Raw genomic sequence first — 22,528 nt, forward strand, 5'->3', positions numbered from 1 at the left:
CTACCGAGCTGGGTTGGACTCCTGGGTTGTCCAGCTACAGGAACCAGTGAAGTCCTTTTGACTTAAAGCTCACTGGCCCCGGGCTGTGAGCAGTGCCTGGTTCCAACCCTGAGCCTGCCGCATGCTCCAAGCATGTCAGAGGCCCCGGGTGACCCCAAGGCTGGCAGGGCTGGGGCGCTCTGTCTGTATTCACCTGGGTGGCCTGCAGGGCGCTGACCAGATCAGGCTGTGGGGGCTGATTCCTGGCATCGACCACGACCACCAGCCCCTTGGCTTTATCTTCGGGCCTGTGGTTGGAAAACAGTATGACGTCTCGCTGGGCAGCCCGGGGGTCTCCAGGTGGCAAGACCAAATGGAAGGCCACAGAAACTGGCTGCTGGGAGTCTTGACTCAGTGGTGAATGGCCCACCCTGCAGGGCCAAGCCCCACGTCTCCCTGCTGGAAGCCCCCCCATTCTCTTCCAGGAGAGCCACTGCCTCCGCCGCAGGCCCCCGTACTGCCCCATGCATCCTCTCCCAAGGCCCAATAGTCCTAAAGACAGTCACTTATAAAGTTGGAGCGGGTCACCTGTAAGGGTGACCTTTTCTGGGGGCAAAACCCTCATTTAATTCAAGAATCCCACTCCCCCAGGGGTTGGCTTCTGGTTGGTGGAGGCCAGTGAGTGACCCGATTTCTCTGGGCAATGATGGTCTAGATGGAGATCATGTGCCATATCTCTGCCCAGCGAGATGAGAGGGCAAATGCCCCGGGGCCTTTGGAGAAAGACATTCTCTCCTTTGAACAGTTCTTACAAAGAGCGGTGAGGCGGAGACTCAGACGGATACCTTTGCTCATCAGACCAGACGTTTCAAATTGGAATCTGTTCCTCATGGCCAACGCCCCCCTGGGCTGAGCCGACAGGGGCTACGCTCCGTCATTTACACCAGGACTTCCCAGGCTGGCCTGAGTGTCCGCATTTGTTAAAATAAGGATTCCTCATCCCACCTCCTCCCCTGGCCCCCGAGACAGTTGGCAGCAGGTACAGGTGGGTCTGGGTGATTGCAAGTGCCCTTGGTCACTCCGATGATCATAACCCTACGGCCTCAACTCTTCCAGTCCTCCAGCTCACAGACGAAACCAGAGGTGGCCCGTGTGGGTGCTGAGCTGGGGCACTGCCTTTAGTATCTGGTCACCTGGGCGGGTTCCTGTACCTCTCTGAGTCAATTGAATAGTAATGGTACCAGCTAGAGGGGGCTTCGTGGGGACAGGTGGCGTCACTGATGTCATGCACCCAGCGACTGTGCACCACAGGAGAGATGTCATTCTTTTTTTTACAAAACTTTGCCATTGTTACTGTCCTAAAAGGGGAAACCGAGGCTCAGGAGGCAAAGCAGTGGACAGTGAGGAGAGTCTCTGGGAGGCGGAACCAGGTCCCTGACCTCCCGTCCCGCACCTTGCCCGTCTCTGGCTAGGCCCCTGCTGGAACAGTGACTCATTTCCAGACCCGTCTCTGCCCCGAGCCTGGAGGGCCCCCGAGGACAGGGCCTGCTGGGAGACTCCTCAGGTCCCCGGCACCATGCAGCACAAAGCCGGGCCCTGAGCAGGTGTCCCGCCAATGTTTGTTCAGAGCCCACATGGAAAGGCCAGCTGTGCAAGGGACCGAGAAGTCCCCATGGCATGATTCCCTCCCCTGACACTGGGACCCCTTGGTCCTCAGAACCCACCGGACATCTCCTTCTGTCAGGAGAGCCTCAGAGAGGAGAAGGTGCCTCCCCAAGGTCACACACTGGCCACTTCTCAGCTGGGTCCCAGCCCCTCCTTTAGAAAACCCTCCCACCTGGGGCCAGAGGGAGAAAAGCCTCAGTGGCCGGCAGGTGGCAGTACTGAGTCCCTGCGAGAAAGAAGGTCCCCAAGGGTGCCCCGGGTCCCTGCACCCTACCCCCCTGCTGCAGTGAACCTCCAGGTGGGGTGGGGGGTCTGTGCACAGTCCCAAGGCTCCGCTCTAAGGCTGCCCTGGCCGCGGGCTGGTCTCAGAGGGGAGGACATGGCTCTTCCCAGCCAGGCCGACATGAAGTCTGAGGACAGGGGGTGGCGGGGTATCAGTGAGAGGAAGGGGTTGGAGACCAGCCTGGGCCCCCACCTCACATTCATGCTTTAATTCCCTCCCTCCTCCCTCCCTCGTCCACCCCTTCACATTTTCATCAGATACTCATCTTTGGATGCCAGTTCAATGACCACCTCCTCAGGAAACCTTTTCTGATTTGCTAATTGAAAGTAGCTCTCCGCGCCCCTCCCCCACACGACCACAGTGGCTGGCCCAGCAGCAGCTGTGACCAGGTGACCCAGGCCCCCCACCCCAGACCCCCTGAACTGGGAGGTGGGGCCAGCAATCTGTTTTCACAGCCCATCAGGGGGGTCTGAGGCCAGTGGTCCTCAAGTTCAAACACCAGGGACCGTCAACGTCCCTCTGTTTTCTACACCCTGTTCTGGAAGGTCACCTGTCCATCCCTCCCCCCGCCCACCTTGGGAGTCTCCCTGGCGGGGTAGAGAGGGTGGAGGTGGAGTGGTCAGGCGGCCGGCCCTTACCTGGGGACGCCGCACAGGTAGGAGAGCAGCCGGGTGACCTCGGGGGCCGAGCACCACGGTGCCTCCCAGGCGGCCTCTGCGGTGGACACCAGAAGCAGGGGCCGCCCCCTCCTGTCTCGACTGCCTGGAGGACAGAGGACACACCTGAGCAGAGCCCTTGCCTGTGGGACCCCTCTGTGGCCTCCATGCCGGTCCCCTGCCTGGAATGCCCTTTCTCTCCTCCTTCTGTGAGCTGGGGACCCCTCACCCACCAAAGACCCAGCCTAAAAGTCACTTCCTGAGAGCGGCCTTCTCTGAACCCCTCTCCACAGAGGGCGTGGCTCACGCCCCTGGGACCACCCTGCGTACAGGGGACCCTGGGCTCTGGAGTCACAGGGACAGGGGCTCCCGTCCTGGCCCGGCACAGACTCTGCGTGTCCTGGGGCGAGTTCCTGCATCTCTCAGCCTCAGTTTCATCTGTTTCCATGAGACCAACACCGAGCTGATGAGGTTATTTTGAGGATCAAGTGAGACAGTTCCTGAGAGACCGTGGCACCAGGGATCCCCGAGAGGCAGCTGGGCTGTGAGCAGCGTCCCTGTGCCCTCCTCCAGCCAGGCTGTCAGCCCTGGGACCTCGGCAGGCTGGGTCCTGCCCGGGGATCTGGGCCGGGTGCCTCACTCTTCCTGTGGGAGTCATGAGGCCAACGAGGACACAGCCTCCAGGACAGTGAGGAAAGGAATATCTGCTAAGTCACCACGTGGCGCTGTGTCCTGTCAGTCCAAGCAAATTGATGCACGATGTCTCCCCTCGTGGCCTCTGGCTCAGAATGGCTCATCTGTCCCTGTTCCCTGCCCTCCATATAAGCTTGTCCCCCTCCCTGGGTTCTCACAGCAAACACAGGCTCCTGTCACATCCCGCGAGACTGAGCCGCGCAGGGAGTGCTCAGGGTCCAGCTCTCTGCTGCTTCCCGGTGCTCAGCACCACGCGGGCTCACACCCTCCAAGCCTGGGGCCAGTGAAGGCAGGGTTAGCACAGTGCTCTCCAAACCCCAGCTGCCTGGGGCTCTTGCTAGAACTCAGACCATCACTCAGCCTGACTCTGCATCTCCTCCAAGCTCCACGGTGAGGCCCAGGTTGCTGGTCCCTGGGCCACACTTTGAGTAGCGAAGCGTCCGAGCACCTGGCATGTTCTGCCGTGGAACCCAGCGATCGAGACTAGTTCACATGACTTGCTTCCCATCAAACCCTGCCTGACACAGGGCTCTGCACACAGCCAGTGCTGCCTGAGTTGAATAGAATGACAAGCAGCTGTCCCCCGTGATTTGCTTTTGACTGGGCCCAGGAAGACCCCTTTGCCCCAAATGTTGCCCTGGCCAGACAACTGGTGCCGGAAATGCCATCACGGTCACCTCAGAACCCTATACCGAAGCTGTGATATCCACCCTGGTTTCTGCATCTCAGATGGAAATGGGAAGGGCAGGTTGGGACAGGGGTGGGCAGGGGGCTACCCACAGCCACTGGAAACCTGTTGTACCTTTTAGCAGCGGTCTGTGCCGAGGGTGGGGGAGAGATGGCAGATAATGGAATGCGCAAGCGACTTGGAGCATTCACGCGGGAAACTAGGGTAATTGGATTCTTAAACAGAGCACCCCAGGGCTGAAATGATGGAGACCAAAAGGTCCAAAACAGGGCGAGGCCAAGCTTGGGGACCCCTTCACTCTCTTTGGCATTAGGAACGAGAAGTCACCGGTGACCTTGACGAAACCTGCCTCAGTGTCGGGGTGGGGAAGGACTCCTGCTAGAGTGAGTGGAGAGGAGAGAGGGTGCAGAGACAGGAGCACGGCCACCCCTGGGTGGAGTTCCCATGTGAGAGAAAGAGGGGACAGTGACGATGTTGGGGCCTGGGGGGGTCCTGGTAACCGGGCAGGGCTCCGGGTGTTCTGGTGCTGGTGGCAACGGAGGCGGGAGGGTGACCAGGTGAGGTGGTGGAAGGGTGTCTGGAGTAGGGAAAGAGGAGCAGTGCCCCAGGGGGTCGGCCTCAGAACACAGAGGACAGTCCCCAGGGGTTTGCTGCGTCTGAGGCCTGGATGTGGTGGGCAGGGGACTCCGGTAGCTCAGTGAGACGCGAAGGAAGGTCACCAGCTGAAAGTGCAATGGGGTGGGGGTGGGGCACTGATGGTCAGAGGAGAGAAGTCACTGGCTCAGGACGGTGACAGGTCACTCAGGACCCAGGGTGGAGGAGGGTCCGTGTGGCCCACCCACCAAGTGGCGTGAATTTCCCAGCTTTGTCCAGTGGTAAGGGTAGCAGGTGGAGAGTTTCCGGGGCTTCTCCAGGTAAGAGTGAAGGGGACAGAGAAAGGCAAGGGAGTTGGGAGCCATCGAGAGGAAGCCATTATAAGGACAAGCAGGGCGTCTAAGCCGGGAGGGAGCAACCGAGGACACGTTGGCCACTGGGGGGACACAGTGAGAAGGCGGCTGGGAGGATAGGTTGAAGTTTGGGGAGCAGGAGGTAATTAAGATTGGGGCCATGGGTGAGTCAGTAGAGTAGGAATCTCAACGTTGAAAGCAGGGAGGGGGCAGTTAGTGATGGGGGATGGCCATGGGAGTTGTCACTGGGGGGAACAAGGACGGGATCCCTGGAGAAGAGGAGGCCAGGGGCAGTCAAAGGCGGGAGCAGAGGGAGCATCCACATGGGTGCTGTTCACTCATCCTCATGTCCCTTCTGAGCACGTACTGTGTGCCAGGCACTTGGGACCCAGCTGCGTGTGCGGCAGTCCCCAAGAATTACAACACAGGTAATGTAGCAAAAGTGACAAGGAGCCAGGTTCTTTCTGAGGCCCAGAGAAGGCAAGCTACTTCTCCAAGGTTACACAAGGAGCTGACGATAGAGTTGGAACTGAAACCAAGTCCTCCTAACCCTAACCCTAACCCTCCATGAACAAAAGCCGAGCCCTTGGAACAAGGCAGCCCCGGAGAACGGTGGGATCCCCGTGGGCAGTTCACATGGGAACAAGCAACAAAAGTTCCAATCAAAGTGACCAGAGGACAGACGGTGTCCTCCAGGAGCTGTGAACCAACAGGTGGTGCCCAGGGTCCTGCAGAGATGTGGAAATCTCTGAAGGAAAATAGAATTGCAGGAGAGTCAGTTCCCCAAAGCACTGAGGTCTCGGATGTCCCTAGACCTTGGCACACGCTGTTCCCTCTGTTTGGAACGCTGTTCCACCACTTCACCTGCTCACTGCCCACTCACACTGTACAACTGCATTTTATATCACTTAACTTGTCCCAGCAGAAGCCTGAGCCAGGGCCCCATCTGTGCTCCACAGGGGCTGGACTCCTCATGGTTCTAATTCTCTAACATCAGGTTTTAATAAGCTGTTGAATTTCTCTACCACTAGAATATAAGTTTCCTGAGGACAGAGAGCACATCAGACTTGTTCCCTAATAAATCCCCAGTGCTAAGCCCAGAGACTCAGTTCATATTTACTGCACAAATATTAAACAGAAATGATAATACTTTCAGTATTGGATATTGTTAATGCCTCACCCAAAACCCTTCGGTAGGCAAAGCACTTATCCCCCAGAGGCTGGAAGTATTGGCAATTAATGGCTTATAGGTGCCTCCTTCTCAAGAATTGCCCTTCGCTGAACTAGATCACTGGCTTACCCTGCATCTCTACCCAGGATCAGCATGCAGTTAATGATGACAGATCCAGGATCAGCCTGCAATTAATGACTACAGATCCAGGATCAGCCTGCAGTTAATGACTGACAGATCTAGGATCAGCCTGTAGTTAATGACTACAGATTCAGGATCAGCCTGCAGTTAATGATGACAGATCCAGGATCAGCCTGCAGTTAATGACTGACAGATCCAGGATCAGCCTGCAGTTAATGACTGACAGATCCAGGACCAGCCTGCAGTTAATGACTACTGATCCAGGATCAGCCTGCAGTTAATGACTGTCATTCAGGCTCCAGAGCTCCCTGTGGGGGTCAGACCACAGCTTGCTCATCTTTGTCTTGGGCTGCACTTCTAGGGAACCCAGCTCTACCTTAGCCACCTCACTGAGATTCAAATGGATGGGCAGGTGGGTAGATGGCTAGAGGATAGATACCTAGGAATTGCTTTCATCTAACCCAATCCTCACTGGAAAGGTGAGGAAGCAGGCCCAGGGAGGCTGGGGCTAGAACACTGGCCTCCTGGGCTTTCCCAACCTCCTCTCCACCCACCCGTGTCTCAGGATGCTCTGGGACTTCCAGCTCCCTCCCGTCTCCCTCCACTTCCCCACTGGCCCCCGGGACCTGGCAGGCATGCTATCCTGGAGTGGAAAACCTCGACACCCAGGGCTCCAGTCCTGGGCACAGGCCCAGGGGACTCTTCCTGCAGGCTGGGGCCTCTTCCTGGGTGGCCTTCAGAAGGTTCCGAGAAGCCAGCCTCTCCCCCAGTCTGTGGGTCTGAGTCAGCGGGAGGGCCAGATGTTTTGGTGTGAGTTCTTCCATCTGGGGAAAAGCAATAACAAAGTAAAGGATGTGAAGCCGAAGATGGATTTTTCTGAGGCGAAAATGTTTTGTCTTCTACCCTGGAATGGACAATAGAGCTTACGCGTATTGACCTACTACATGCCAGGCCCTGTGCTAAGTGCCTTATTTCTAGTATCTCTTTGGACTAGGAAAGCACCTCTATCAAGTAGGTGAGATCCCCATCCCACAGAGAGGGAGACCTGAACTCAGAGAGGTTGAGTACCTAGCCGAGGTCACAGAGCCAGTGCGGGGCAAAGTTAGGATGTGAACTCCTCGGGCAAGTGAATCCCAGGCCCATGAGCCTTCCAGCCCTAGCATGCTACACTAAACCTCTGAAGCAAAGCCAGCCCAGTGGTCCCTGCCCCTCACAACCAGAACCACCCTGTACCCCGGTCTCAGAGTACCCAGATGATAATTCCCTGTCCAGTGGAGCATGGGGGCACCTTACCTTTCCCTGGGGACTTGGCTCGGGAGGGTTTAGGAGGGTAGAGTGAGCACAGGGCTCTCCAAGGCCCGTCCTGCTGGAGCGAGGCTTTCTCCGCGGGCACCGGGGATCGCCTGTGCCCTTTCAAGAAGGAGACTTTGAGTCCGGGAGTGGGAGACCTGGAGGAGGAGGTGTTCCGGCTGGAGCGCGTCGTGGGCTGGGGATGTCTCCCGCTTTCTTGCTTGGTCTTGTCCATCTTTGTATCAGAGGCTGGGGCAGCAGAGGCAGCTGGGGACAAGTGGGGAGAGGACGTTTGCCTTGGTCCGGGGCTAGGCTGGACCATGGTCTCTGGGTTTCCCAGAGGTCCCTGCACCTTGGAAGCAGCCATCTGTTCCGAGACACCTGTCCTGAAGCCAGAGTCACAGTCTAGTGGCTCCCCGAGGACATTAAGGCAGGGTCCCCGGGGCTGTGGGTCGGAGTCGTGGGCAGGAGATTTGCTCTTGATCTTCCTCCTGGAGCCCCAAACACAGGGTTCCTCCTCGGGGCTTGCTGGCTTCGCACAAGCCCATTTTCCCAAGGAAGGGCCCCGACTGGACTCAGAGAGGGACAGTATTCCTTCGGACAGAGGAATTTCCTCAGTTCTAGATAGTTCCTCCAGTGCCCCCAAAGTACAGCCACTAGGTGTCCCCAGCTCCTTAGTGGGAGACCCTCCTCTGCTCTCCTGGGAAGGGTCCAGAAGAGCCACGTAGTCTCCTGCCAAGCCCTGGCTGTCCATGTTGTCCATCCTGAGGGCCACCTCCGCAGGCCTGGCTTGCTCCACTTTGATGAGGCCTGGATACTTGTCCCCAGACGTCCTGCCCCTGCTCTTGGCCAAACTCGGGACAAGAAGCATCTGGCTGCCTGGGGAGCTGGCCTGGCGCAGCTCTTGGGGGGTGCTCAGATCCAGTGCCTCTAACTGCAGGGAGCCCCAGGCTGGGGAGGGGACGCCCACAGCTCGGGGTCTGTCATCCACAAACTCTGGGCTGGCGATCTTAGTCCAAGGCACAGGGGAAATCCCATTCTCGGAAGCCACCAGGCAGTTGTGTAAGGGACTTCCCTCAAAGTCACTGTTGATGGCCTCCAGCCACTCTTGGGTGAAAATCATGGGGTAGGATGACCCGGGAACGGGCTTCTTGTCCACCGTGCGGAGGTCCAGGGAGAGGTGTTTGATCATCATGCAGACGGACTGCTCCTCCTGGGGCTCGACTTGGAGGTAGAAGTCACCCTGGCGCAGCAAGAGGGGATTGAGCGGAGCCAAGTGGACCACGACCTCGTCCCGTAGACAGAGCGGCCAGCCCTCGTGCAGGAAGAGGCAGTGGGAGTAGGAGGCCTGCGGGGGGGGGGGGGGAGGACGTCACAGAATCAGGACCCCAGAATCCTCAGCCCTGGATCCGCTTCCGGCCCTCTCCAGATGAATCCGGAACAGGTTGGGGATGGAGACGGGAAGAGAGGTACCCAGGTGCCGCACTGAAGGGCCCTGGCTCTCAGGGCTGTGCGAGGGTCGACTCTGCCTCACTGACCCTGACTTGAAAACACTTTCTAGACCACCGCACCAAGGGACAAACGCTGAGAGCCAGGCACGATTTGCAAAGTGTTTTTTCCGTGAAATCTTCTTACCTGACTCACGTACCCTTTCCTCCCCATCTACACAGTGCTGCTCCCCATCCAGCTCAAGCCCTAGGACGGGGCTGTAAAGTCAGAGAGACGTGGGTTTGAAGGTATGAATCACTAATTTGTGCAAACTATTTAACTTATCTGAGCCTTGATTTCCCCATCTGCAAATAGGAATGATTTTTAAAGTTATGAAATATATATATTTATGATTTAGGAAAGTCAATACACTTTTGCTGGCCAGTGGGTGGAACTGGAGAACATCATGCTAAGTGAAATAAGTCAGGCTCCAAAAATCAAGGATCAAATGCTTCTCTCATATGCAGAAGCTAGAGCAAAAAAGAGAGAGGGAGAGAAAGAAAGAAAGAAAGAAAAGTGCAGATGGGTGGGTGGGTGGGTGGGATGTTGTTTTTCTAAAAATAAAAGGGAGATCCATAGAGTAGAGGAAGAGGATTGAGAGGGAGGAAAGGGATTGAGGGGGAGAGAGGAGGGACAGGAAAAGGGGGGAAACTGTGAAATGAAATTGACCAAATTATGCTCTATAAATATACCACGATGAATTCCACATTTTCATATATCTTTAAAGTGTCAATTTACAAAACAAAGAAGGAAGGAAGACCAGTGGAGTAGAGGAAGGGAAACAGAGGGAGGGAGAGGGGAGAGAAGAGGAGGTCCTAGGGACCAAAATGGTGCAAATTATATTCCATGCATGTATGATTCTGTCAAAAGGTTCCCCAATATTATATATCACTACAGCGCACTTATAAAAACATTAAAAACAAAGCCAACACAATACTTAATATGTAATATGCAAATGTTCCCTAAATATTAATTTCCTATTTTTTTAAAAATTTTTTGTAGTTGTAGATGGACAGCATGCCTTATTTTATTTATTAATTCTGAATGCAGTGTTGAGGATGGAACTCAGTGCCTCACATGTGGTAGGCAAGCGTTCTACCACTGAGCCCCATCCCCAGCCCTATTTTATTTATTTATTTTTTTTTTTGTATTTTATTTAGAGTCAGGGTCTCACTGAGTTGCTTAGCGCCTTGCTAAGTTGCTGAGGCTGGCTTCAAACTCATGAACCTCCTGTCTCAGCCTCTCAAGCCACTGCACATGGCTCCTTCCCTGTCCTTTCGACAACACTTATCCTTTAAAAAAAAAGTGTGGCAATTTTCAATCAGAATAAAAAGTCATTTGCTGTTTTATGTCATCCTTCAGTTTTTAAGTAGAACAACGGCAGAGAGAAGCGGGAACAGTACTGAATGAGAAGACAGGAGATCTGACCGCGCCACTTATTTACCAGATGACCTTGAAAAAGACATTCAGCATTTTCATTCTGACCCAAAAGTCATTCTGGGGTCCAATGCTCATTATTTGTTTGTTTATTATTTAATTTCCCATTAGCGAGTAAGGACATGGCTAGGTGAGGCAAACCATTTAATAATTTTTTTTTTCTATAAGAGGAGAATTCTCTGAATAGGCAGATAAGGCCTGGATCAGACCTGACCTGGACAATCCCCTCCCAGCCAAGCCCCCTTCTCTACCCATCTGTGCCAACCAGTGTTCAACAGAGATGCTCAGTGGGGACAACAGTAACAATGTCCCCTGGATGGACAACAGGTCTTTCTCCACCTGACATTTGGAAAAGATTCTGAATCCCGTGGATGAAGTAAATCCCAGACAATTTTGCACAATTTGGACATGGGTGCAAAAGACCCGGAGTTTCCTGGAACTATAAATTGGGGCAACGGTGAGAGCTGACCGTGTTTGTGCCCCGAGGTAATAACCCAGATCTTGGCAGCAGCACTGCCTGGGCCAACTTGGGGGAGTCTGTGATTGCGCAACCCCTTTCCTGCAGCCTCCCGTGCCTCACAGCATGCACTTCTCGCCTTCTCATTAAACAAGACAGAGGAGTCCAGCTGTGTTTTGCAAAAGGCAAAGCACCACCGAGGTGACAGCTCTGCTGGTCCCATTGGACTCTCCCAGTGAAGCATGGTGCTGCTGCTCGGCATTATTGTTCTCACTTACACACAAGGAAGTTGAGTTTCAGCTCTTCCAGGTTCACAGTGATAGAGCTGGGACTTGACCTTGGGCACCTGACCCTAGAGACCTCCTGCGGATCCCACATCACTCCTGCCTGCTCTGGGGTGCCAAGAATTTGCCTGTAATTGTGATCAAATTAAATTTGCCTACAATTAAAAAGTAAAGATGTGGACAGGCTGTGACCTTGACACTGAAAGAGCCGAGGAAGGGCGCAGTGCAGATATGGTTTTAATGGTCAAATACAGGAAGTGACGGTTGCGAAGCTTATCAGGGAGAAGGATGGGGAGGATCGCCATGAACTAATGTCAGCATGGAGAGTGGAAGCCTCCTGATGTCTCCAGAGACACCCTCCCTCCTACAAGGCCAGTTCCTGTGCACTGAGGGTTCCAAATTTTCCAGGTGCTGTGTGGCACAGCTGGGAGGGATAATCTCTCTCTCTTTTTGGTTCCAACCATCTCCATCCTGGTTCCTAAACGACACACACAGTCCCCAGCCTTATTCTTTGCTCCTCATGAGCTATGTTCCTGACAGGCAGTGAGCAAGAGTGGTCAGGGGTGGGGGACGGTGGTCAAGAACCACAAAGGTTCTTGACCCTGGGGTCTCAGGCAGCAGGTATTAAATAACAGTACGGCAGGAAGCGGCTGGCAAACCAGTGACGGGTGTGATGCTATAGGCATCAGAGGGCTTGATCTTCTTAGGGACCTCAAGGAACTCCCCACCCTTTTTTAAAAACAGTCTCATCCCCTGACCAAGGAGGTGGGTATATGACTTCATCAATCCTGATGCCCCCCATTCCTTTGGCCACAGTGATTGGTTCAGGAATGGACATGTGACCCAAATCCAGCCAATCAGATCCTTCCTTGAGATTTTTTTTTCTATGTGCAGCTGCTGAGGAAGAGTTAGTTCATTTTCCTTTCCAAGGCAGGAGATAAGCCTAGAGTTTCCCTGAGCTGCAACCTTTGGGGAAACCTAGCTCCTCAGAAGATGCTGGAAAGCAGAGAAGCGGAGACTGAGGGGTCTTCAAGGGTAGCTCAGGTCTGGTCTGAGAGAGGACTCTGTCATTTGTAGCCCATAAGTTTTGCCTAAATTTTCTTTTTCTGTTTTTCCATGGAAGAGGCCCCCCTGGGATCTATGTTTGAGGGTTTCCACAGTTGAAAGTGCACACTCTAATAATTCAGGGACTCCAGGAAAGCTCTGAGGCATTCTCTGTAATCTCCATGGAAGCTGCCCCACTGTGGCCCAGGCAGCCTGGTGATGGCCAGGATGCCAGGCCCCAGCAGGCTCCGAAGGACCAGGATCCCCCCCAGAGCCTCTCTGCAGTGGTTCCTCCTGATGTGGAAGTGCACTGTAATTGACTCCCAGATGTCAGAGGATAAGGGCCAAGTGCCCTCCTGCTCCACTTGGGAGCTGACAAGCAATGATATGTGGAAAACCATCCACGTCCTCAGTTCTTCTATGAGTCAAGACACCCCCCAGCCCACCTGCTTTTCTGCTCCCCTCCAGCCCCTGGCCCTCTGGGAGAGACTGTCCCTGGCGCCACCGCCCTCCCGACTTACACAGGCTTCTTCGCGAACTTGCTCACACAGGCGCTTGGCAGGGATCAGGAAATTCAAGAGGAAGCTCAACCCGTCTCCCCGGAAGTCGGAGTCCAGGAGCCGGAACACCTGACCCAGGACCGTAGGAGCTGTGGCCTCAAAAGGGGGATAGAGGCCAGCCAAGGCGTGCTGGATGGCGGCATCTAGGGACGGAGGGTCCTGGGGGGACAGAAGGAGAGGATGAAAAGTAATGGAAGCAACCACGACAAGGGCAGTGGGCACTTCCTGTGACCTCCCAGGTCTCCATGACTGAGACCCCTGCTAATGCTGCCTGCCACTCCTATCCCCTCCCCGTGGCTCACACCCCACTCAGGGACAGCTTCCCAAACCTGCTCCTCCTCCACCCGCTCCCTGCCCAGGGACGTCCCAACATCCCGTCAGACTAAGAGGTTAGAACCCCGCGTGTTGGGCTGCCCTCCCCTGCCACCAGCCTGTCCCCTGCCCCTGACCGAGCTGGGTATCCACCACCTCTTCCCGGGAATCACCTCACTTTGGATGCTGGCCTCGGGCCCTCCTCCCTTCAGCGACCTCCACTGAGGCCCCAGAGTGACATTTCCCACGTGTCAGCCCCCTGCTCAGCGTTCCTCAAGGGCTCCTCATTGCCTTCAGGACGCACGCAGCCCCCGTGTCCAGCTCCCCGACCCGGCACCCTGCAGGCCCAGCCTCTCCATGCCTCACCACGATGGCACAGGTACTCTCTTGTCTCCTCCAGGCCTTTGCCCTTGCTGTTCCTTTCTCCTGAGCACCTTCCTCTTCCATTGCCCCCTCACCTGGCCAGCTCCTTACTCTCTAAGGCTCAGGTCAGCCCTCGTCTCTGACCTGGTACCTGCCTGACCCCAGAAGGGTCAGGTGTCCCCTCCTCTGTGTCCCTATCATAGCAGTTCCCACTATGATTTCTGGATCCCTAAGAGTAGGCAGAGTAGCCCTCAAAGACGCCCACCTCCTAACCCCTGGGATCTGTGACTGGGTCACTTAACAGGCAAAAGGGGATTAAGGTCGCAGATGGAATGAAGGTTGCCCATCATCCGGCCAGAAAACCCAGAGATTTCCTTGGAGTCTCAAGTGGGCCCATGATACTGAGAGGGGTTTGCAAAAGGGGGAGAGGAGGCAGGTGGGGTGGTACATGCCTGTAAGCTCAGTGACTCTGGAGGCTGAGGCAGGAGGATTGCAAGTTCAAGGCCAGTGTCAGCAACTTAGTGAGACAGATTCGAATGAAAAATAAAAAGGTCCAAGTGGTAAAGCGCCCCTAGGTTCAATACCCAGTACCAAAAATTAAAAAAAAAAAAAAAAAAAAAAAAAAAAAGGAAGGGGAGGGGGATAGTCCAGAAGACAGAGGGAATGTGACTGTGGAAGCAAAAAGGTCAGAGAGATGCCAAGTTGCTGGCGTTGAACAAGCAGGAAGAGCCAGGGAATGTGGGCAGCTCTGAGAAGCTGTAAAGAGCAAGCAAAGGAATTCTCCCCTAGAGCCTTTAGGAAGGAATGCAGCCCTGCCCACACCGTGGTTTTAGGCCATCAAGACCAGGTCAGACTTGGGGTCTGCAGGACTGCGGGCTAATAAAGTTGTGCCGTTCTAAACTCCTGCAGGTGTGATCATTGGTGACAACAGCAATAGAAAGCCAGCACAGCGCACGCTGGCTCCGATTCACCCCTGGGTCCTCCACACCTGACCCAGGGCCTGGCACAAAATAGGTGCTCGGCAAATTTGGAAGCAGGAAAATAGTCTTCCCTGAACCACATTTCTTTCCATCTGTAAAACAGGCCAGAGACCACCAACTGTCTGCAGCAAGAGGGTCCAAGGGCTTCGATTTTCTACTCTTTTTTTTTTTTTTTTAAAGAGAGAGTGAGAGAGAATTTTAATATTTATTTTTTTTAGTTATCAGCGGACACAACATCTTTGTTTTGTACGTGGTGCTGAGGATCGAACCCGGGCCGCACGCATGCCAGGCGAGCGCGCTACCGCTTGAGCCACATCCCCAGCCCCGATTTTCTACTCTTAAATAGTGTAATGGAAGCCATTCTGGTTGCCCCTGACTGACCAAAAGCTCTGGTCCACCCATTGCTCAGGTGCAAAGGGAGATGGAAATAAAGACCCAACATAGGGTTATTTAGGAGAGGGGCCCTTGCTATAAACGAAGACCCCAAATACAAGGAAATAAAAGAGGGGCTTTGAAGAAGGGGGAATGAAAGAATGTTGCAGCCATTCTGAAGGAAGGTGGCACTGACATGGCAGGGGGCTCTCAGGGACGCTCAGTTGTCAGGGACTTAGTGCCAAAGTGCAGGAAGAGCTATCTGCCCTGAGAGCTGCAGAGAGGGGTCTTCAGTGTGGCAGAACAGCCTGTCTTCTTCCCACTCTCCCAACCCTCACCAAGCAAGGTTAAACCCTGACATCTGTCACCCCACGCAACCCTGAGGACCACAGGGAAGGATGGGAAGTCAAGGGCGGCATCCACCCTCTGTGAACACACACACTCAATCGTTTAGGCTGGGACCTTGGCACTCCTGGCTTCTACCTCGCTGCGCAGCCTTGAGTAGGTCCCTACCCTCTCTGGGCCTCTTTCCTCACATGCAGATTGAGCTGGGCTGCCTGTTTGTCTTGTTTTGGACACTTCTCAAAGGCTCGGCCAGTCTCTTCCTTTCTCCCAAAGCCAGACTGCAGTACGTTAGGGAGGCAGTAAAGACATCTGATCGCCGGGGGAAGGCTTCCTAAGTCTGCAGAAGATCAGAGAACTCTGAAGGGATTGTCTGACCACGTGGTCCTGGTTGTTAAGTTCTGGCCAGAGACATAAGTGAGGTCGTCTCTGTAGCTGACTGCAGTGCTTCAACCACTAGGAAACAGCGGGCCAAACTCTCCTCCCTCTTGGAGCCTCGGTTTCCCCATGTGTAATGAGGATCCTGCTTCCCACCCTGCCCTGATGGGAACTGCTCTCTGGGAAAGAGCGGGGGCTGCTGCAGCTCATGTTTTCATTGTAATTGATGCTGATTCAGCCTGCCAGGCGAAGCTGAGGTCCAAGTTCCTTCTGAGTCCACCACTGTCACCCCAGGGACAACAGCAGGCTCCAGGCACCCACTGTGCCAGGCCCTCAACTCACCTTCTCTGGCTGACGCACACAGGGAGCAGCGCCATCCCGGACAGATGGACGACGGAGGCAGTGTCTGGGCCTCCAGCTGTTTGTTCTGCCTGGAGGCACCAGCCCCAAGGGTGGCCTGCCCAGCACCCTGTCTTTCCCTGTCTCCACCGCGCCTCAGGAAACTGTTTACTTCTGGAAGAGCGAGCCTGGCAGACTGAGTGCCCCTGGCTTTGACAAATTGGCTCTGCTCACCACACACTGTAACCATTTAAGGGGCAGCCAGCAAAGCGGAGCCCGTTCCAAGTTCCCAGGACTCGGTGTTCTTGGCCAGCACGCTACCTGCTCCAGGCCTGAACCCCAGGGGCTCATCGGCTGTCAGGGAAGTGCACAGGGAAAGGGGAGCGTTGGCCACTCGCCATCCCAATCAGCCCAGCCCGGGGCCACAGGAACCCAAACACGTCGGCGAGACGTGGAGCCCTCGAAATGATTTCCATGAAACTTAATAGACTTGTTTCCATTAGTTCCCAGAGAGGCAGCCTGGCAGGACCCTTCACTGTTCCCGGCAGGAGAGAAGCTGAACAGGGAGCTAAGTCAAAGCTGCTGCCGCCCTCCTGCCCCCATCCGCACTGCAGGCCAGAGAAGGAGCCCACCTGTGTCCCAGCAGACGCTGACACGTGCTCTGACTTGGGGCCATTGTTCCTACTGACGTGGGCACCTTGTCTGTGCTGGGACACCTAGAAAACTACCTACTACAGACGCTGTGTCTGCGCAGGGGAGCAGCTGTGTTCGTAGATGTCTATTTCATGTCTTTGTAATGAGCCTCTATTACTGTTGTATCATTTTTTTTTAATCAAATAAAACAAATAAATAAAAAAATGTACAGGACTATACATTTGGACCTAGAGACGGACTTCTGTAACCATTATCCAGATCAATACGCAACAGATTTCCGCCACCCCACAAAGAGGCTCCTTCATAGCCAAACCCCCTCCCCACATACTGCTGACGGGTGTAGTTTTTTTAAAGAAAAGTTTCCATACAGTGTGATCTTCAGAGTGTGTGTGAGCCTAGGAAGAATCCAAGCGGCATTCAGTAAAGTGTTCACTGTAGTTACCCCGGGGGCGGGGGAGGGGGGAGGGCAGGTGGGGCAGTATCTGAATTTTCTTCTTAGTGTGCTGCATTTTCAAATGTTCTATAATCAGCTCCTATAGCTTTTATGATGGGAGGGTGTGATTGCATGTGTTTGGAAGGCTGCCTGCCTCCTTTTTTAAATGGTCTCTCCAGATGTTGTCAGCTGGGTCTTCAGAGATGTGGGCTGAACTTTTCTTAAAGGTTCAGTTTATCCATTTAGTCCAACAGGCGAAGGATTTAGCATCCCCTCGTATGAGAAGAGCTGAGGTGGGTGGGAGGAGCCCCAGGGCTGCCTTGCCCTGGGGCAGAGATCCTGGGGAAGGGGAGGTTCTGCCCCCGACTGGCCAGTGAACTGGACCTCGGTCCCCACTCCCCATAAAAGGGAAGCACTGAGCATATCGGTCTCCAAGGACCCTTCTTCTGGTAGGAACATGCTAGAATTCAAAGCCAAATCGGGTTCAGGAAGTTTGGAGCCAGAAGGGACCAGTTGACCTTAGCTGCTGAGAAAACTTCCAGTGATGTGTCTTTCTGCCTCGGGACCAGAGAGACCTAAGCCAGTAGCCACAGACTCACAGGGTCTTCAGGGGACCACCGGGTGATGTGGAAGACAGAAGGGTCTAAGCCAAGAAAGCAGCCCCTCCAGCCCTTGGAGAGGGGCCCCTGACTGTCACCGTCCCCATGAGGGAAGCAATAGGGAGCTGTGGGGTCTGGGGCAACACCCATTTCATCGGCATCAACCACACGTGGCTTGGCCCCTGTGCCTGGATTACGGATCTTTTGGTCAAACCTCTCCAAACCCATCTGTGAGCCAGGTGCAGCCCAGCAGGTATCGGGTTGTGACCTCTGGACTCAACTACTGGGGACACTCCTCGTGAACTGGCCCAGGCTGAGGTGCTGAATCCAGCATTTCTGCTTTCTCAAGTTCTCGCTCACTTCCCTACACTAAGCCCTTTTTTTATTTGGGTGTGGGGGCAGAGATATGAGAGAGAATTGGCTCTTTATTTAAAACAACAACAACAAAAAGACTTTCAAAACTGAATAAACAGCCCAGACACAGTGAACCAAGAAGCGAGCAGGCCCCAGAAGACCCACGTTCAAGTCCAGCTCCACTGTGTATCGCCTGAGTTACCTCCAGCAAGGCACTTTGCCTCTCCGAGCTTTAGTTTAGTTTTTTTTTGTTGTTGTTGCTGTTTTTTTTGGGGGGGGGCTTACCAGGGATTGAACTCAGGGGGACTCCACCACTGAGCCCCATCCCCAGCCCTGTTTTGTATTTTATTTAGAGGCAGGGTCTCACTGAGTTGCTCAGCACTTCACTTTTGCTGAGGCTGGCTTTGAACTCAAGATCCTCCTGCATCAGCCTCCTAAGCCACTGGGATTACAGGCGCGCACCACCGCGCCTGCCTTGAGCCTTACTCTTGTATCTGTTCCTTTCTCTCCCTCTCCCCTTTGCCTCTGCCCTGGGGTGCGCCATCTCCCACCCAAGCCACACAACAATAATTGCAATGAGCGCTGCTTCTTACAGAAGTGAGTCTCTGGAGCCAGGCCCGTGCCAAGCAATTCCCATGATTATTGTATTTTATCATCCTAATAATTCTATGAGCCAGATGTTTTGTTCCCATTTCACAGGTTGAAAAAACTATGGCCACAACTTTCCTGCTAATAAATGGCAGAGCTGGGGTATAAAACTGAGAACCAGTCCAGGTTCCCCTCTGCCCCACCCCCCATAGTGGCCTTTCTCACACAGAGATCCAGTTTGGGCTGGTGCTTGGAGTCACCAGTCAGCTCCCAGCATTCCTGTCCTGCTTCTTCTAGACACACTGCATGCTCTAGCCAGAGCTTTCCGGTCATCGATGGGCCACACACAAGAGGTTTTCTTGCATATCCTAATTTATTATTTGCTTGATAGAGATTTATGATGATTTGCTTAGTATTTTTTTTGTCTATTTGTTTGCTACTTGAATTTATTTTTATTGATTTTCATGTGTTTCTGCTATTTAAAAACCCCCTAACGCTCATTAAGATGAAAAGCTGTAAAATAAAAAATGGTCACCCAAGTGCCACCTAAAATCTCCCTGCTGGAATCCAAGGTGGGACCCCAACTAAGGAAGGGCTGCCTGGATGCGGCCCTGCCTCTGCTCACCCTGCACCCCTCCCTGGACTGGACAAGCTCCTATCTATACTTCAGAGCCCAGTGGTCTGCGTTACTTCTCTTGAGCTTTCCAGGACACAGAGGGGCCTCCCACCACCCATCAGACAGCTCAGGACCCTTAGTGAACAGGCCTGACTCCCTGGGGACCCTGAGGCCGCGAGGGCCTGGCCCACACAGGGGCTGGGTGGGGACCACCACGTAGTAGGTTCCTTGGCAATGTGGAGTGAATTGAACCAGATTTGAGCAACTTTCCTCAAAGTGTGGGATGGAATTGCAGGTGGCCCACAAGACCATCTTGGGAGGACTCGGGCTTGATGTGAAATCACAGCAAGAAACCTACTCCAGTCCTCTCCAGGCCTCTCCAGGCCTCCTGTCGACACCCAGGAGAGAGCCTCAACAGGTGTCTGATACACCTCTCAGACTCCTCATCATTACTCCTCGGAGCAGATGAAACCAGTCCTCAGGCGAGGAAGGGTCCACGGTCAGCCTCATCCAGCCAGAACGACTAACACAGATCTGCCCTCATTGCATAGATTTTTACAGTTACTTTTTATTTATGGCATATATATATATATATAAACATTTTTTTTGTACCAGACATTGAATTCAGGGGCCCTTAACTACTGAGCCACACACCCAGCCCTTTTTTGTATTTAATTTGAGTCTCACTGAGTTGCTTATGGCCTTGCTAAGTTGCTGAGGCTGGCTTTGAACTCATGATCCTCCTGCCTCAGCCTCCTAAGCCATTGGGATTACAGGTATGTGCCATCGCATGCAGCTTTTACAATATTTGGTCAGATAAGTGGATTCATAAGTTTTTCCATAGATACTGAAATTTGGGAAGTGTGGAAATGGTTAAGCCCTAAACCCCTTTACTGTAAGAATCTCCAACACTGAGCAGCCCCTGAACACTGGACAATCATTAATCAAAGCATTCCACAAAAATTACTACTGTAATGGAGGCCATGAGGGAGGAGTCTCTGGCAGGCTAGAGCAAGGGCCAGGGGAGTCGGGAGGCTTTGCTAAGATGATACTTGGGTGGAGACTTCTGGGATGAATAAGTATTCCTTAGGTAAATGTGCTTCTTCTCCCAGGAGGTACAGCTTGTATAAAGGCCCTGGGGCAGGAGGGAGCATAAACCATAAGAGCTTCTAAACCAAGGCCTGAGTAGCTGGAGTGGGTAGGTAAGGCCAGAAAAATGGACAGATTATAATCTTTAATATATAAAGACAGAAAGGTAGGAAAATCTGCCCATTGTACCCAATGAAGAAAGAGATGTTGAGTCTTTGAGAGGCCCAGCCCAGTGACTGACCCTTAATCTAAGTATCTGGGGTTTGGTGAGGGGTGTCTGGATTCTAAAACTAATAACTAGATTAGGTCCAGCCAGGAGAGGTGGGCAAACACCCCTTGTGCAGGCTGTGGCTTGGGGTGGCAGTACAGCTGGATGCAGGTTTAGAATTCAGCCTGCCCTGACTTGCACTTCCTGGTGGAGTGACTTTGAATAGTCACCTAAGCTCCCAGAGCAAAGGCCCCCGCCTGTGGGGTAGAGATATCAGCGATCTACTCCTGAGAGTTGGTGTAAGCCCAGCATAGCGGCAAGTTCGTGTAACCCCAGTGACTCAGGAGGTAAGGCAGAAGGATGGCAAGTTCAAGGTCAGTCTGAGCAACTCAGTGAGACCCTGTCTCAGAATAAAGAATAAAAAGGGTTGGGGATGTAGCTCAGTGGTAGAGCACCCCTGGGTTCAATCTCCAGTTGCACACGTGTGCACATACACACATACACACACACACACATACACACACACATATACACACGCACACACACATTGATGTGAATGACATGAACTCCCACATACATAGTGGAAGGTCTTGCCTGTAGGGAGAGGTAAATAACTAGTTTGTAATGGTTATTTTCGATTAGCTCCAAGGGCAATGTATGGCAGTGTGTCCTGCTGGTGTGATTTAGACACCTGTTTTGCAGGTATATACCCACATTTTGGCAGCATGGGAGAGCAGGTGGACAAGGGTTGCTTATATGAGGAGGCACATGTGTGGAGCTGTGTGAGTCAATGGGAGTGTGTTGGGTGTGCTCCGAGTGTGTGTGTGTGTGTGTATGTACCCACTTCTGTGCAGAATTCCTCTGTGTGGGTGTGCACATCAGTGAAAACCCACACAAATTCAGCCTGATGGATCACAGTCGAGGAGTTAAAGCCCTGGTCTGTCTTCACAGCCGCTTTCCAAATCCCCTGATTAAGAAAATGGCTCCTGTGAATCTGCCCGGGGCTCCTGGGCCTGTCTGGAGCTGAGTTGGGAGTCTTTGAAAACAGTATTTTCTTTCATTTTCCGTTTCCAGATTCTGGCACAAATACACATACACAACTCTCCCAGAGTGTGGAGGTATTGCCCTTCCTCTGCCCCCCCCCCAGGTAACCCTCCCCCAGTTCCTCCCAGAGCACCCCGTGTCAGGACATCGGACTTTCCAGCCCTGGGTCTAAAACAGCAGAACCATTCCGAGATTGGGGAAGCAGTCCCTTTTGCCCTCTGCACCACGAGTCCTCCCTGCCCTGCTTTGCTGGGCCCCTCTCCACCCAAACCCCACGTTGGAATCGTGCCTAGCTGACCATCTGCCCCACATCTAAAATGCAAAAGCACCCCAAGCTTTGTCCGAGGCCCCGCGAGATAGGGTTCACGTTTAGCCCTTGACTCTGGGTTGGGACAATAGGAAAGTTAACACCTCGTCCCTTATTCCATCCATCTCACGCCTGGAGAGGCCCAGGGAGAACTTGGCCACGGAAGGGACCCCTGCAACCCCTCAGACCCCACCCGCGCTGGGGTTGGGCGGTTAGGCGTGGACTCCTGGCCAGGCACCGAGGGTGGTCTGTAAGGGTCGCGGCCCGCCCAGGGGCCCCGGGGTTAGGGGAGAAAGGAGCCAGCGGGGTGGTCCAGCCTGGGCAGCGTTACCATGGTGACGGGACCGGCGCTCCTCTCCGCTCCTCTCCTGCACTCTGTGGGTCGGGGTGCTGTCCTCCCGTGCAGCCGCCGGGCCTAGCCCCCGGGACAGCGGGACTGGCCGACCCCGGGCACTGACCCCTGCTCCATCTGCGAGGGCCGATCCGGGCCCGGGACAGCGGCCGGGGCGGGAGAGCCGCGCGGAGCGGGGGACCGAGAGCGAGGGCGGCGCAGGGGCGGGGCGGGCGCGGGCCCGAGGTCCGAGCGGCGGGCGGGCGGGCGGGACAGCGGCCCCTTTGTGCCGGCGCCTCGCCCCCCGCCCGCCGCCGCCGTGATGAGAACCAGGCGCCCCGCCCGCCCCTCGCGCGCCGACTGCCAAGAGACCTGGAGCCGCTCCGCCCGCTTCCCACGGCGCCCGCCGAGCAGTCCCGGGCAGAGGCGAGCCGGC

At 54.3% G+C, this 22,528-nt stretch overlaps 1 protein-coding gene across 1 annotated transcript in view; it reads right to left on the reverse strand.

The window, feature by feature from the left end:
- Kiaa1755 (KIAA1755 ortholog) overlaps nucleotides 1-22,298 on the reverse strand; it is a 39,627-nt gene extending 17,329 nt beyond the window's left edge. Inside the window, exons 1-6 of the mRNA XM_076849083.1 lie at nucleotides 22,093-22,298; nucleotides 12,745-12,942; nucleotides 7,517-8,861; nucleotides 6,850-7,047; nucleotides 2,566-2,689; nucleotides 194-287 (exon numbers count right to left, since the gene is read on the reverse strand). Coding sequence (XP_076705198.1) covers nucleotides 194-287; nucleotides 2,566-2,689; nucleotides 6,850-7,047; nucleotides 7,517-8,861; nucleotides 12,745-12,942; nucleotides 22,093-22,095 — 1,962 coding nt within the window. The 5' untranslated portion in view covers nucleotides 22,096-22,298. The remainder of the gene's footprint in view (nucleotides 1-193; nucleotides 288-2,565; nucleotides 2,690-6,849; nucleotides 7,048-7,516; nucleotides 8,862-12,744; nucleotides 12,943-22,092) is intronic.
- Nucleotides 22,299-22,528: the final 230 nt, after the last annotated feature.

This window comes from Callospermophilus lateralis, chromosome 3 (genome assembly GCF_048772815.1).
Source record: "Callospermophilus lateralis isolate mCalLat2 chromosome 3, mCalLat2.hap1, whole genome shotgun sequence".
Lineage (NCBI taxonomy): Eukaryota > Metazoa > Chordata > Mammalia > Rodentia > Sciuridae > Callospermophilus > Callospermophilus lateralis.